This window comes from Saccostrea echinata, unplaced genomic scaffold (genome assembly GCF_033153115.1).
Source record: "Saccostrea echinata isolate AGI-Se365-2 ecotype Australia unplaced genomic scaffold, CSIRO_AGI_Sech_v1 ptg000047l, whole genome shotgun sequence".
NCBI lineage: Eukaryota > Metazoa > Mollusca > Bivalvia > Ostreida > Ostreidae > Saccostrea > Saccostrea echinata.
The window spans coordinates 4,951,915-4,969,509 of NW_026889796.1; the positions used below are offsets into that span (position 1 = coordinate 4,951,915).

General features: G+C 32.0%; 1 protein-coding gene across 1 annotated transcript; it reads left to right on the forward strand.

The window, feature by feature from the left end:
- Nucleotides 1-1,254: 1,254 nt before the first annotated feature.
- Nucleotides 1,255-17,528, forward strand: LOC133202918 (uncharacterized). The gene is made up of 11 exons (XM_061338781.1): nucleotides 1,255-1,567; nucleotides 3,980-4,142; nucleotides 4,439-4,545; nucleotides 4,749-4,864; nucleotides 10,604-10,701; nucleotides 10,891-10,946; nucleotides 11,416-11,612; nucleotides 12,744-12,880; nucleotides 15,206-15,435; nucleotides 15,551-16,480; nucleotides 16,675-17,528. Exons 1-11 carry the CDS (start codon nucleotides 1,255-1,257, stop codon nucleotides 16,815-16,817), a joined length of 2,490 nt encoding a protein of 829 aa, XP_061194765.1. The 3' UTR covers nucleotides 16,818-17,528.
- Nucleotides 17,529-17,595: the final 67 nt, after the last annotated feature.

Here is a 17,595-nt window from a genome sequence, read left to right on the forward strand (position 1 = left end):
ACCATTTTGAAACTTTCACAAGTCTGAAATACAGTGTCACTTTTGACGGTGCGACACATTTTTTCCAATTAAATCAGTCAATTTACAAGAAATCTAATATTAAATTTTTTCCACCTATTTTTTTCTAGATTTGACACATAATAAAAAGATAGTTATCGTCTTATTCAATCTAAAAAAAACTAACAAAATGCAAGTTTTACACATTGTGACCAAATAATGTGCCACATTGTAAGATTTAAATCGTGTTTCAGTAAATCTCCGAGGTAAATCTTTTAAAGCAACATCCTAGAAATGTCAGGGGTCTGTCTCAGTAATAATTTCTTCCTATTTCAGGTCTCTGATTACTTTGAGAAAGCTGTAACGCTCCTCCCTATGGAGAACTGTGAGGATGATTCACTGCAAGAAATGTACCTCAACTTCATCCGGGAGTTTGGAACCCATTACACAACCCAGGTGGTCATGGGAGCTAAGGCAGTACAACAACTTACCTTCTCCAGTTCTGATTTGTCAAAACTGGAATCGGAAGGAATATCTGCCAAGGTCAATGAAATGTAGTTCAAAACTCGAACTGTTTCGAAATTGTTTTTAAATTTAATATCTAGTTTTAACTGAAGTTAGAATACGTATGTCTTCACAAGTATTCAAAGCTTTAATTTAAGATGAATATGAGAAATGTACACATGTAACAAACCAGCATGTATGATTCCTATGCTCGGAGTTGTTATAGTATATTAAAACATATGTTATTCTTTCAAATTGGTCTTAACTTCAAAAGAAATCAAAGCGTCGCATTTACATTTTTTAAAAAATCAAAGGCTTCGGATAAAGGATAAAACATTTTTACTCCCGTTTAGAGGACACTGCTAAAACAGAAATGTGATTGATTTAATATTAAATTCAATTAGGGCTATATCTGTTAAAGACTCATGGTCAAAGGATGTTGTAACCAAATATAATAATTCTAAATTTAATCCAATGTAAATACCAGACCCCTTTATTCTAGATGGATTTATTATCTGAATGGAAAAAATAAAAAAAAAAAAAAAACTTCAGAAAGCGGCATGAAATATGGAGATAATGAAAATTATTCAAGCTCATAAGTCAATTCAAGTAATATACATCAGGAACAGAGCAAACACGGAACTCAAAAAATGATAGTGGTGGGATAAGTGCCATGACTGAGTGAGCATGCCCTGCCGACATTTATAAAACGTTATCCTTGCATGTATACTATTTCAAAATAAAATAATTACCATGGTAGTAAAAGAAATTCACACTTTTGAACCGCAGGTTGCTGCTGAGGCATCATACAGCGGTTTTGGTGGGGGCTTCAGTGTGGGTGTTGGTTCACAAAAAGATGCAAAACAACAAGTGAGTAACACCAACAAGGAACAATATGAGTACTATATTGGTGGAAACCCTCCAGCTGGAGATTTCTCAGAAGGAAGTACGGAGAGTCTCAGAGAGTGGGCAACATCCGCCGATGAGAAACCAGTGCCAATTCAGTATAAGATGACGTCTATTGATACGTTGTTGAAACCTGGATACTTTAATGACATCACATATGGTTAGTATACGCATTTAATTCTTATTAAAATATCCTTCATTGTTTCAATTTTCAAGACTGGGAATGCTGAACATAAAATATCATTTTAATTTGGAAAGGGAAAACAATTTTTTTTACAATCAAATGTTTATTTATGTAAATAAATAAAAAAAATATGATAATCATATTAAAAACCAGTTTAATCGGCTGAGCTAACTAAAAGGATAAACTTATACACATTTCTCTTACTTAATGTACTTCAAGTACCTCAAAAACGCAACCCGTTCCGTGCTAACTCATCCTAGTACTTCTGTGCTAACTCACAATACATCCTCATTTACACGTACTATACTCTCAATACAAGTTTAGTAGTAGTGTCTGTCTTTGATACTCAAGTATTTAAGGTTTAATCCTAAATATAACTTCAGCTACCTATCACTTACCTGTCCTCGATTTAAAGTATCTATCATCGTTTAGACGTACCTGTTCTTTATTTAACGTACTTGTCCCCTATCTAACATGCCTGTCTTCTCTTTAACGTTACTGCACAGTGCTCAATAAAGCTCTTGATAATACATATGGACTTTTTTGTTGCTTTGGTACCCTTAATTTCTTTTTAAAGTTACTGATACTTTACTTTAGTCTGTCTTTAATAATCTTGAGAGTACTTTTCGCATCTATCTTCCACATTTAAAGCTTCAAGTCCTCAGTACAACTTCAACTAGTGTTTCCTTCCTCAATGCAGCTTTATTTGGCTTCCTTTCTCAACAATGCTTCACATAATTATAATACATGACCTCGATGTAGCTTTAAGTATTTTGAGTGCATATCTCCTATAAATCCTAAGTAATTGCTATGCCTCTCCCAAATATAAGTCCTTACTGTTCCTGTCATGGTATGATATTTAAAGATTATGTACAGTTATTATGTTCAATTGAAAAATAAAATTTAGAGCACATGCTGAAGATAAAAAAATGAATTTTCACATTCATTAAACTGTACAGGTTTTTGTTTACAATCAATGTTTGTTTTTTAGTAAAACATTCAAATATAAACAGGTGTGTCAGACTTTGTGGTATCTTTTATTCAGAGTTCAGTAGCATATGTCGTATACACATATGAATGGAAATAAATATTTTTCATTCATAAAACGGCATTGATATTTTCTAGTGTCTAATTCAATGACAAAGCTGGATACCTCTTCCCTTATGTAGAAGTTTTTTAAACTAGTAAACTAGTAATTTTTATTTATAAAAATACAAAAACAGTCTTCTAAAATAACTATGTAATGACCAAAGGAAATCCAATATGTAGGTAATAAAAACTGATCTCCAAATACACGTTCATCCTATTGTAAATGAGGAATTCAAGAAGCTAATTAATGTCAACTTCAGAGTACTTATTATATAGAATCAGAATGAATAAAATTTGAAATATAATATGAAAATTCTCTAGGTATATGGTTATTAAAGAAGCAGTTGTCCATAATTTCAAAAGCCTTTAATTTATCGTTTAGAATATTTTTAAATGTAAAAAGTAATAGATTTTGGTGCCTTCTGTTGCGTTTTAATCTGAAAAGTAGTACGTTTGGATGCTATTGATTTTGGCAAAAGTTTTCCTTTTTAGACGTTTTAATAAGTATTTTAAGGGGGTCGAATGGGGTTTTCATTGCACAAAACTTTGCGCAGCATAGTAAAACAAAGCGTATATACTTTTTTAAGCAACAATTTTTACATAATTTATAAAAATCAATAAAATTAGGAAATCTCAGGTTAAAAAATCTAATAACTTTTTAAATAACTGATTTTTTAAACGATTTTTCAAATGATGGGTAGGTACACGTCTTAATAGTGTGTTTTTGACGTTATGAAAAACCGAAGTTCTTTAAAGGGGCCATTAATTATGTCATAAAATAAAAGTACAAAATAGATGCCATTGAAAATTTAAACATAGGAAATTGAGAATCTCACAATCATTATTATTATTATTTTTTATATAAATCTGCGATATCTGTCATGTTCTGTAAAACTCTGTAATGCGGAAAAAATAATATTTTTCTATATAATCCTATAGTAAATGATCATGTACCTGTATTTTGAGATGGTCTCTAAAATATAACCAGACGGTAGATTTTCACTAAACTTCGCATGTATACTTAACTAAATGTAAGGTACATATGGCATAAAATAAAGTAGTTTTCACACAAAAAAAAAACCACAGTTGGCTCCCTTAAATCGAAATCTATATAGAGGATTTTACTCTTTCGGTAAGCTTCATATGATATGAATGATTCAGAATTGTTATTTAAAAATATTTACCATAAGTGTCGCTTTTTAATTCTTCTAGAAAACTCATAACTCTGAAGACGACTTGAAAATTGAAAGAATCTAGATTGTCTAATCTAAATTGTCTAAGTATATGTGCTGTTTTTAGGTTTGTTTGAACGACGCCGATGTCTGCGTAAAGCCCTGTATACCTATTGTACGCAGACGGTGTCACCCTCCCTTTGTAACCCACCAGACGATTCCTACATATCACAGGGGGCACGACGTAAAAGACAAGCTACTGACGTCACCAATGCTATCGATATTATTAAGTAAGGAAATGCTGGTTACCTTTTACGCATAAAGAAATTCAGAAAAATTAAAATAAACATATTAATTTTTTGACACAGTATGTATATGAAACTCCCATGGCATAGATTAAAAAAGAACTTTAAACATTAAATCTAATTAAGGTCTTCCTCAGCCATATACCTTTTAAGATAAAATGATGTTCTTTTAAAACACAGTGTGCCTGTATGACTTATGAAACTTTTTCTTCAATGTAAAGAAAAATTTATGTATCACATAATATTTTATAATTATATGTTTTATTATAATGAATTACAAGGTTTGGTGATTTTTTCACTGTTGAGAATATTAAGACAAGGAAATTTTTAGCGTTGTCCAATTCTACTGGCTACCTCAACGGAGTCGTTACCAAACCCTTGGTACCAGGTATGGATACAAAAATCATATAATTTGCATAATAACGATTCGAACTATCTGTAAGGATTTAGTTATGTTGAATGGGTTTTTTTATATATATTTTGATCGGTAAACTTTATGGTATCAGTCAAATATGAGAATTCATTTTTTATTCTATTTTTTATCACATATTATTGAAAACAAATTGACCAATTCTTTTTCACTTTTTTCAGTTGATAGCATTACGGATTATAACGGACTTTTTCAAATCAAATCGATTGAAGGGGATTCTACAACATTGGGAACTCCATTGGCGTATGGTCAGAGTTTCAAGCTCGCCTCCTTGGAGGTTAGTTTTTACAAAACCTTAATATGTAAAAGATGAAAATAACGAACCGTGATCGACCTCAAAAAATCTATAAACAATACAAATATGTTAGAGGACATAAATCGCGGACCTCTGGAAAATTCAGAGGTGGGATCAGGTGCCTGGGAGGAGTAAGCTTCCCTTGCTTATCATTCTGAGCACTATGTATGGATTAGATAGACGAAACATTCCGTGCTCAAATTCACTATAAAAACACAGGCCAATTTCACTATAAAAACAGAGGCATTTTTGAATTTTCCATCCATTTAACTCTAATTATAAAATAAAAATACCAAAGTATTTTACGACAACCTGAACACATCTTTCAATATAATAAAATAATGAATGCAGATTACGTAAAATGCAAGAGAAATTGTCATCCCATACCGACGTAAACAGTGCAATGTTGTAGATAAAACCAGAACAAGAAACTACCATACTTAAAAAAAAATTGCGAAATATTTCATTTCAGAATTTTCTACATATAAAAACACTCCAAAGTACGATGGTCGCGCTGTACCGCGCGATAGTTTGGTATTGCTACAGACGCTGGAATCCGATGGTCACCCTAGAATCCAATCGCTCCTTTCCTACAAAATGCACTGCTTCATAAACTGTGATGGTCTGTCGCACCAAAGTCCGCTGGTGTTATAAAATAAACAATGTTTGTTTAAGACCTCACAATATCCCGATGTCAATTATTGATGCTTTTGTCCAGCATTCAAAAGTCAATAATTTAGGATTAGTTGTTGTATAAAAATTGACTGATTTTGCTTAAAATGCTTGCATACATCTCGGATATTAGGATTAGTCCTTGTCCATCAATTGACTGATAAGGATTAGTCCTTGTACGCTGTTTGACTAATTATTAGATAACTGTTCGCCCACCCAATATACATAGGATTAGTCCTGGCACATAGTTCGACTGAAAAGTGTTAGTTTCGATCGCACCAACCAAAGATTTTTAGGGTAAAATCTTCCAAACTTATCGAATGGTTAGGGTTAGTCTCTCTCACTCACAAAATATCTAGGTTAGTTCTTTTTGACCGATTATCTTTAGTCTCGTATCCATATACATCCAAGAGATTATGTTAATCCTTTCACCAATTTGATATATATATATATATATATATATATATATATATATATATATATATATATATATATATATATATATATATATATATATATATATATATATATATATATATATATATATATATATATATATATATATATATATATATATATATATACATACATACACTAGACAAAATTGCTAACGCACCACCTAAATAAATTAACATTTTTCTTTTCAAAACTTGTTTATGATGTTTTTGATATATAATTATGTTACTTTAATAAAAATTGAGACATTTCAATGTTTTAACTGATAAATAACAACAATGTTTACTGAAGCGTAACCACTTCATAGAAAAAATTAAAATCATATCCATACTTTTCTGGTGGAATAAATTTCTAATTTTTTCTTCATGGTTGTGTTCTTTATCTTTGCACTAAATAGAAACTCAGAAAAAAAAGTTACACCGTATGCGGCGTTTGACTCTAGAAGGGCGTGATAAGGCAGCCAGTATGGTGTCTGCAGGGGGTTCCTTTGAAGAAATTTGTGAAAAATTAGAACAATTCAAAGATTATGCATTTCTCTGGTGAAAAATTGTTGAAAATAAATTAACGATCATAAAAATGTTTACAATAAATATCGATGGCATTAAGTAAGCACCATACAATAACTTCAAGATTGTTCCACAAAATTGGGGCAACCGGAAGTTGGGTGGATTTGGTAGGGACACCAATGCACTGGATGACTACTAAGCGATAGTATAACATTTGATTTTTAAGCGGGAGACTGCTCCTGTCGCAACGTCAAGGACCACCATCGGTAATCACCAACTTCATATCTTGGCAAAAACGGTGCGCAGTGCACGTCGGGAAATTGGTTTTCGGACAAGAAGGTCCTTTAAGGGTCTTGACATGACACCAAGACATTTGTCAATCCAACAGTTTTGGAAAAGATGGCATATTTTATATACTAGCACGAATCAGGAAAATGATCAATTCACAAATAAGAATAACAAGTGGTGCGTTAGCAATTTTGTCTAGTGTATATATATATATATATATATATATATATATATATATATATATATATATATATATATATATATATATATATATATATATATATATATATATATATATATATATATATATCCAAAATTGAAATAAAGTCTCAGTAATCGGATTACAATATTAAACAAATATAAAAAGAAAACACAAGAATCCTCCGTAAAGCTTTAGCGCTTTCATTAAAAATCTTCAGAAGCTTTACATTACAAAAATGTATACAACGGTAACATAGTAACAATGATTATGACGTTAAACTAAGCGGAACGTTTAATGTCTATATTGTGACGTCATAGATAAAATACTGCAATGATGATGAAAAAGTTCGGGAAAATCATAGGTAGTTTATAAGAGACTATTAAGTTTTGGCTTTAGAATACAAATAAAATGTTTTTCTTTTTCCCGTCTCTGGATATCACTGGCACATCTGAGTTTATAAAAAGGGAAAATGTTAAATCGTTTTTTTCCACAAGTTTCCAGGTGTGCACTTAACTGGATTTGTCTATATTCAGGTGTACTGATGTGTTGCTTATGTACACGTACACGGGCACGGAGACTGTTGCCAGTTTCACCAATATAATATTCTTTGCATCCAGGACATATGATGGCGTATATGACATCTTTCGTATCACATGACATGTTGGCATTAACTTTAAATTCACGCCCGTCAAAACTATAACTCGTCCCTTCTGTAATGTAGTCACATAAAAGACAAACTTCAAGGAAAAGTTACGCGTCCGCCGTAAGAACCAGTTCTGCAAATAATCCTACAGTTACAGGGGATTTCCCTACGGAAAATGCGCCTGAACCATCGTTTTCTAAAGGAATAAAATCATTTTCGGGAAAACGAAAAACCGCAAATAAGAATCAATACGAGAATTCTGAATCCAGAAGTAAATCTTCTCGTAGTGCTTTTCCACAAAATCAACAGATTCCTAAGTACCACAAAGGCATAAAAAGACGGAATCAGGGCAATAACAGACAAAATGAAAATTACCGAGGATACGTTAGAAGTAGGCGTCCACCAAACTTTTACAGAAACGAAAGAACTACGTATATTGGAAGAGGGGTACGCAATTATTTTTTAGGAGGAGGCAAAATGAACCAAGGCCAAAGATACAAGAACCGATTACCACAATTGTTAACAACAATTCCAGGGATGCACCCAGGAATGTAATTAAAATAGAACCAAAAGTATTTAATCTTTCCGACAGACATCTGACGGATTCCGAAATCAAATTACTGTCTAAGGGTCTTAAATACACCCCTACACCTCATGTAAATAATCAAGAGCTTAAAACGGATATTAAAGCCTATACTCGACGACTCAGGCTATATGAATATTTTCATGAAAGTGATACCAATGAATCTGATTCCGAGTCTCAAGAAGCAGAACAAATAGACCTGGTAAGAAACAAATCTAAGTTTAATCCAAAACGAGGAAGAAATCGAACTTTGGATGCCGTTTGCGACACATTAGAAAATATTCATTTTCCAAACAAACCCAGAAATATCAAACCCAACCTTTCTAAGGAAGAGGAAAAAGCTCTTAAAAGCCTATGCGATGACCCTACTATCATTATTAAAGAGGCTGATAAAGGAGGTGGAGTTGTGTTAATGAATAAGGATTTTTACAAAAATAAAATCTTACAAATGTTACAAGACAACAACTTTTATGAAAGACTGCACAATTGTCATGAGAAGAAAACAATTACTAAAATAAAAAAGCTGGTATATGGACCACTATCGGAAGGTTTAACAGATAAAGAACAGGACTACCTGACAAACTTTGAATTCCGAGAGAGCCAATTCTATGGTTTACCTAAAGTTCACAAATCTAAAATTATTAAGGACGCCATAGCAAATCAAAATAGTGCATGTATTACGTGTCTTGATCCAGGTGATTTATGCTTCAGACCCATTGTAGGAGGACCAAACTCATCAACACAAAGACTGAGTCACTTATTGGATATACTTTTAAAACCATATTGTCAAAAAGTACCCAGCTTTGTAAGAGACGATCTGGATTTCATAAATCATTTACCTACTCAGATCACCTGTAACACAAAACTTGTCACTTTTGATGTTGTTAGTTTATATACTAATATTCCTACAGAATTAGGATTGGAAGCTGTAAAATTTTGGATGGAAAGTTATCCCGATATACTAAATGACAGATTCCAACAGAATTTTATTTTAGAAGCACTTAAATTAGTTCTGGAAAACAATCCATTTGCTTTTTCTGACCATCATTACCTTCAAACTAAGGGAACTGCAATGGGGACGAAAGTCGCACCTACCTATGCAACATTAACCTTAGGTTATTTAGAACATAAGTTACATGAACAATTATGTTCGTTGTGGGGAATAGAATCTGTAAATAATATACAGTCTAAATGGAAAAGATTTTTAGACGACTGTTTTATCTTATGGGATGATGATGTCGACAAATTATCGGAGTTTTACGATCTACTAAACCAAATGAACTCGGATATCAAATTCACGATGGAAACAGATGATACGCAAATGCCATTTCTCGATGTTCTTATATCAAAAGATAATACCAGGTTAAATACGGATATATACTATAAGCCGACAGATACACACCAATATCTGCATTTCGGATCGTGCCATCCCCACCATACTAAAACGGCTATACCATATAATCTCGCAAGAAGGATCTGTACCATTGTGAGCAATATTAATACGAGGGATATCCGTTTGGAGGAATTAAAATTGTATTTATTGAGCCAAAAATACCCAGAGCAACTGGTAGATAATAGTATTATGAAAGCCAAGGAGTGTGATAGAACACAATTACTTTCAAACACACGACGTGCGAAGGACGGAGAAACTTTACCCTTTGTTCACACGTACAATCCGAGAAATAAAAACATCAATTCAATTGTTTATGAATTAAATAGCTTACTTAGAGAGGATGAACAAACGAAAACTACATACAAAAACTGTCGTTTTATCAGCAGTAAACGTCAGCCCAAAAACCTTAAGAGAAAACTTTGTTTCTCCCAATTCGCTGACCATAATTATACAGTGTCAAAGTGTACGGACCCTCGCTGCGGCACATGTGACTACATTACAGAAGGGACGAGTTATAGTTTTAACGGGCGTGAATTTAAAGTTAATGCCAACATGTCATGTGATACGAAAGATGTCATATACGCCATCATATGTCCTGGATGCAAAGAATATTATATTGGTGAAACTGGCAACAGTCTCCGTGCCCGTGTACGTGTACATAAGCAACACATCAGTACACCTGAATATAGACAAATCCAGTTAAGTGCACACCTGGAAACTTGTGGAAAAAAACGATTTAACATTTTCCCTTTTTATAAACTCAGATGTGCCAGTGATATCCAGAGACCCAACTATATCCGGCTCGTGCACCATGTGTCAAACCCTGACTACTATTTAGGCATAGTGCATGCAAAGTACAACACTATTATATAAATATAGGTTTGAAATTTTACTAATATATAATAATTCTTTTGGAATATGCATGATTTTAATATTACGGTAAAAGAAAAGATAAAGTACAAAGCAAATCTATAATAGGGCGAAGATATGTTCATCGGAAGACAGTTCATTGAAGATGTCAGTGAAGCTCCAGAGAGTAAACTCGAAACTGCGTTTGAAGGAAAAGATCGAAGAAAGTAAGTTTATCTATAATTTGAAGGGGACAAATATATGTATGCATGGATAGTCGCTCTATTCACTTGGAAATGAAGGTTTTGAAGCACTGAAAGAGCATAAAGGTATTATTCATTTATATTTCATTTTAAATAGATGTTAAGAACTATTTTTAATTATCTTAATTTCCAGTTTCATTTCATTTTATACAGATTTGTGGCAAACGGGGATATCACAGACTTTTCTATATTCTTAAAAGCAGACAAAGGTAAGAAGCTGTTGAACTTATTGCTTTTCTTAAAAACCCTTATTCTTTAGCTGCAGTTAATTTGTAGGGCTGTCTTCATGATTTATAGAACGTTTAGTTTCTAAGAAAACTGCAGTAAATCAAGAAACAAAAATGTCCCCTCTGTATATATATCTGTTGTATCATTTTATTTTATAATGGCTTTGTACAAATATAAGCTTAAGGGAATTGAATTTGCAAAGGAATTTCTCTGAAACCGGAAAGTAGACGGTTTGATAATAGGTCAAAGGAGATGAACCTAATTTCCTCTTACATGTGTATTACGATTCAGAAAGTCAGATAGTGTATAAATTCCATATGTTTAAAACTCTCATTTTCAAATAAAATAGTTTCTTGGCTATTCGAAAATATTTTCAATGCATATTTAGATGTATAAAATAATGTTGTTAAGAAAAGAGAAAAAACTTAATGGATTTTGTTTCAATTTCAGAGCGACCATATTTGGTAAGCTTGAAATTACGGTGCGATAGATCATCATCATTACAATATCAAGTTAATATAGAAGGAGCAGAAAGAACAGCGCAGTTTGACGTGAAAAGTAATTGCAAACCTCATCTGAACGGAAGATGGTATCATAGTGCGTTTTCTGACAACAGGATTGGAGCGATGCAGAGTGTTACTTTCATGGTATGTAAATTCTATGTCAATTCCACTGTATGTAGTCTAATTAAAATATTTGATGAGTCGTATATAAATGATGTTTAATGAGTGGTATATATATTTGATGTTTTATGAGTGGTATATAAATGATGTTCTATGAGTGATATATAAATGATGTTTTATGACTGTTAAATAAATAATGTTTATGAGTGGTAAATAATTGATATAGTGTTATATGAATGATGTTTAATGAGTGGTATATATATTTGATGTTTAATGAGTGGTATATATATGATGTTCTATGAGTGATATATAAATGATGTTTGATGAGTGGTATATAAATGATGTTTTATGAGTGGTATATAAATGATGTTTTATGAGTGGTATATAAATGATGTTCTATGAGTGATATATAAATGATGTTTTATGAGTGGTATATAAATGATGTTCTATGAGTGATATATAAATGATGTTTTATGAGTGGTATATAAATAATGTTCTATGAGTGATATATAAATGATGTTTTATGAGTGGTATATAAATGATGTTCTATGACTGTTATATAAATAATGTTTATGAGTGGTATATAATTGATGTAGTGGTATATAAATGATGTTTTATAAGTGGAATATAAATGATGTTTGATGAGTGGTATATAAATGATGTTTGATGAGTGGTATATAAATGATGTTTTATGAGTGGTATATAAATGATGTTAAATGAGTGGTATATAAATGATGTTTGATGAGTGGTATATAAATGATGTTTGATGAGTGGTATATAAATGATGTTAAATGAGTGGTATATAAATGATGTTTAATGAGTGGTATATAAATGATGTTTTATGAGTGGTATATAAATGATGTTTTATGAGTGGTATATAAATGATGTTTTATGAGTGGTATATAAATGATGTTTAATGAGTGGTATATAAATGATGTTTGATGAGTGGTATATAAATGATGTTTTATGAGTGGTATATAAATGATGTTAAATGAGTGGTATATAAATGATGTTTTATGAGTGGTATATAAATGATGTTAAATGAGTGGTATATAAATGATGTTTAATGAGTGGTATATAAATGATGTTTGATGAGTTGTATATAAATGATGTTTTATGAGTTGTATATAAATGATGTTTTATGTTTTTCTGTAGGGAACAGAAGGATTGGAAGCTATCATTGGTTTTCAGATTCGAACCAGCGATAATCGTAAAATCTTCAAATACAAGCAAGATAGATTAAACATAAGGGGATATGAAAAAACAATTCAAATGAACACACCAGAAAATATGCCAGTCGGTAATTGAAAGCATTAACAACTTTTTACAATATAATTTAATTGATGTGAATACGACATTTAAAAAGTTATTATTCTTAAATTGACGCAAACAAAACATTCTGACGAATATTTCCATTGATCCCCTATCGACCCCAGATACATTTTGAGCACTAATATGGAGATTGACTTATTATTATTCTCCCAAAAACAAAGTTTGGTGTGGTATTATTGGAATCAGCATGCCAACCTGTCTGTTCGACAAGCTGTCTGTTTGTCTGACCATCTGTCTGTAGGCATGATTTTGTCCGTACCTGTCCTTGGAGACTACTGCATGTATTTGTCTGAAAATGTGTACGCTCACTATATTCATTATATATAAAGATATCATGTTTTGATAATTTTTCTTCATTTTACGTGTTTTTTCTTTTCTTCTTTTTTTTTATATTTTTGACTTAGTCATTTTGGTTTCATAAACGAGATTTGAGACAAAGAATCAAGAAACTGCCAGGTCATCAAAACTTTTTTCAAAAAAATATTCTTAGCAATGATGAGACCGTATAAACCGAGGTTCTATGCGCAATACATGCTGGCATGAAAAAGATACCTCGCTGCTCAAAGGCTCTAACGCCGAGTATGACGAATACAGGTCTAAATTTGTGACCCTCCACTAGCAAGTGGTGGTGCCTCAATATGAGTGAAAATTCTCGATAGAATGTTAAAAAACAAACATCTTTTCTTTGATTTAAGATTTGCGTTGAAACTCGCTCATAATTCAATTAATATTAAGCGGGCTTGGCTTTTTGTCATAAGCGTCAAACTTATATAAGAGTGACACAGGCACTTAGCATTATCTTCTCTCTCTCTCTCTCTCTCTCTCTCTCTCTCTCTCTCTCATTTTTTTACCAAATATAATTTTCTCTTTAAAGATCACAGGTTTGGATTATATTTTTGTGATAAGAATAAAAATGTAGAAAACGCCAGGTGCCTTTGAAAAATGAGTATTATCGTCTGATTTATATTTATATATATACTTCACCTGGTCAATCTATTTACGTAGATATTTACAAAGATTTATATAAACGTGTATAAAATTAATACTATGTAGTCTGTGCTTAAAAAATTTTTAAGGAACATCAAAAAAACAAAAGTGTTGAAAGTTTTAGCTTTATACGTCAATAATTTTTCAAATTATCATAAGATAAAAAGACGTTATATGATCACCCGGCGTTGTCGCCGTTTAGTTTCATAACGCCCGATAACTCATTGTTTCTCAACGCCTACTCCCTCTACTTCATACACTTATTTTGATGAGATTCCCTGGAGTTAAGTAAAGACATTAACCCGTCTTGTTTATATGACTTTACAATGTCATGAACAACTGATTCCAATGCATAATATTGTAACTGGATCTATACATAGTGAAAGATCCTAACTTGATCATAACAACATAATTTGCTTTTCGGAGTTTAATTAATATCACACATGATCAAAGTCACTTTTCGACGTGACAAACTTAAAACACCCTGACTACAAATCGACATTAACTGTGCATCTTAAATCTTTCTTATTTTTTCGGCATTTAAAAAGTACTCTGAATGCATTTTATTTCTCTGTAGCCCATTAAAACATTTTTGCAAGAGTGAAACTTTATAGAGTGTTGGAAAATGAAACCCCTCCTCCTTTCTGTCGTCATTACAGCCCCTTACTTGTTTTGATATTTCATATAAAATTTACGATAAAAAAATTATAAAACCTATAGAATTGGGTAGAAATTGCAAATTTTACGGAACAATTGTGTCATATCATTGTGTCATACCACGTGAGTGAAATAACAGGATTTTTGGATGAAAAATTCTCACATCAAAAGCGGTTTTTCTCAGTTACACTCATGTAGAAAAAATTTCATCTTCGAGGATGCGCCTGATTAAAAAATAAAACTTCTAATTTATAGTTTATTAAATAAATGGAAAAGATGAAAACAAAATGTTTTAAAAATTCATTGATGTACCTTAACACGTTTTTTATTTTATGGCTCTAGTCCACGAACATTTTGATAACCTCTCGTACTTGGAGTTGAGTAAAGTTCAATTGAATTTTTAACTTGATTACAGACGAAAAAGAATACTAAAAATACTTTGATCATGTTTAATTACGTCGATCTGAGTCAAGCCATTCAAAAATATCCTATCAAACGTTTACCAAAACAATTGTTGATATTATTGAGAAAACAATGGTAATAACTGTTAGAGTGAAGTTTGCTTTTATATCACTTAAATTTCTATGATTTTTTTTTTCATTTATACAATAAAATACTAAATTACCTCCATGATTAAATAGATGGTTTCTTTCTTCAGAAATTGACATATACCCCGCCCAGTTTTCATTCCATAGTAAGAATCACCCAGCCGGAAGTGTCGTCAGACGTCAGGACATTGTATTTGTAGAGGTGGTTTCTGCTATTGATAGAAAGAAGTTTTGGGGTAAACCAGTGTCGCATCTGCTGTCCAATAAAAACCGAATGGTCACTATAGAAGAAAAAGAACCTGCACCACACAAGATTAAATCAGGTCTCAGATGATATGAGTAATGATCAAATGTCAAACTTAAAATGTTTAAATGAAATATCCTATTCTATTTCCATCTAAGCTTCATGTACACGTTGTTTTTTTTTTACATTTTCAGACTGCAATGGTATCATTTTCCCCGACAATAACAGACTTGGCGTGAGAATTAATCTGAATAACAGTTACTTTGTATCTTTTGCTGTAGATGTTATGATTACCAACATTGTAATCAGGACCAAAAAAGAATTCCAAGCAAATAACTTTAGAGTAGAATATATCAGTAGAAACAGTTCAAGTTTTCAACAACTGCAGGACATTATTCGAGATCCCAACAGAGGAAGTACAAAGGCTATTAGCATTAAGTTCCCCAAAATGTACTTATCTGCCATTAAAGTATTTGTAGGGGATGTTGTAGCTTTTGTACAAAATGTTGAAAGCATCCTAATCAGAGGTTGCCCTAGTGCTCTTTTGGAAGAAAAGTCACAGGATACCTCTGCCGAAGAATGGGAGCTAAAACGCAGCGAGAACCAACTCCAGAGGTATCCATTCCTAAGAGTTGTAACAATGCAACAAAATGGATCTAATTTTGATAGAATTTTTGAGGAAATAGAAAAGCCATTCCTCAAGGTGAATTACAGAAAAGATATAGCTATTGATCCAAATGCAAGAAGATGCAAAGTTGACGAGAGATACATCCAAAATTATCTGATGACCTCTGACGAAGTTGAAGGGCTGAAGTTTCAGAATACTCGAATATCCTCTTCACTAAGCTCCATAACTATCATAACTGATGTAATGGCCATGAATAAGATAATGTACGAGCAGAATATGCCAGCATTAGATAGCTTGCTTCTCATGTCCGTTCAACGATATCCTTGTGATTTTCAACAGGCACCTTTTTTCGCTACCCAGCAGTCTCTAAAAGAAAAATCAAGCATATCAACAGCAGGCGTTATATCTCTTACTGTTCTGGCGATTTCAGTTCTGATTGCTTCTTTGGCTATATTTGTTGTATGTGGAGTAATACGACGTCGAACAGTAAAGAGGGGTATTGTTTGTTTTGTTTTGTTTCTTCTTCTTCTTCTTCTTCTTCTTTTTTGTTTGTTTTTTTTTTCTTTTGTTGTTTTTTCATAATCAATGTACATTTTCTACAAATGGCCTATCAAACGTTGATTTTTAATTTCAAATATATAATCAAGTAAATTGATGTGAACATTTTCAAAGGAATTCATCTCGTTGTAGATTCGTCCGTACATGTGCGTCAAATTGACGACAAAAGCGTATTTGAAAATGATGATAGAAAGGACGAGGCTCCACAACAGGTATATACAAACAGAGGATATGAAGTCGAAGAAGAAGTCAATGTGCCTTCAATTTATAATTGACAGAGAAAAAGTTTACATCTTCATAACAATTTCTGTCCAGAGAAAATAAATAATAACATTATATCAACAGTGTTAGAATAATTTTTTGTAGATTCCATATATGAGAAAGGATAAATGCATAAGCTTATGTATTCGTAAACTGTTTTGTTAAAGAGGGATCACTGCAAAGAGTCAGATTATTTTATTTAATTATTCAAAAGCTCTCATTTCATTTTTTTTTTCAAGTTTCAAATATGTTTATATACAAGCAATGTATGCATGCTAATTAAGAATTCATATTCAGATGTATATTGTCTTATGCAAGGTTATCTGAACTTGTTCTGAAACTCATATTTGACCTATTGTGATATTATGTTTCAAATCATTTTGTACCTTTTGATAGAGATTATTGTATCAGATATTAGTAATGTGTTATTAACTTAAAGATCAGAGATAAGAAAGGCTAAAAAAGCAAACGCTCGTATAGAGGGATCACTTTTAAGAGACAGATTAATTTATTTGATGACTCAGAAGCTCTCATTCATTTTTTCAAGTTTCAAATATGTTTATATACATGAACTGTATGTATGCTAATCAAGAATTTATAGTCCGATGTATATTGTCTTATGAAAGGCTATCTTTACTTGTTCTGAAACTCACATTTGACCTATTTTAACAGAATTGTCTTTTGTACCCTACTTGTTACGACAAACTATTAAACAAATAAAGGAGTATTCTATTCCCTTTCATTTTATTAGGTCACCTGAGTCACTCAGGTGACCTATTGCTATCTGTTTTC

What these genes read in the sequence shown, in the direction of transcription:
- LOC133202918 (XM_061338781.1), top strand. Translation starts at nt 1,255, where the DNA reads ATGGTAGTAAAAGAAATTCACACTTTTGAACCGCAGGTTGCTGCTGAG. An exon ending in TGCAGAGTGTTACTTTCATG is followed by an intron (nt 11,613 to 12,743) that starts GTATGTAAATTC and finishes GTTTTTCTGTAG; the next exon opens with GGAACAGAAGGATTGGAAGC. An exon ending in ACGTCGAACAGTAAAGAGGG is followed by an intron (nt 16,481 to 16,674) that starts GTATTGTTTGTT and finishes ATCTCGTTGTAG; the next exon opens with ATTCGTCCGTACATGTGCGT.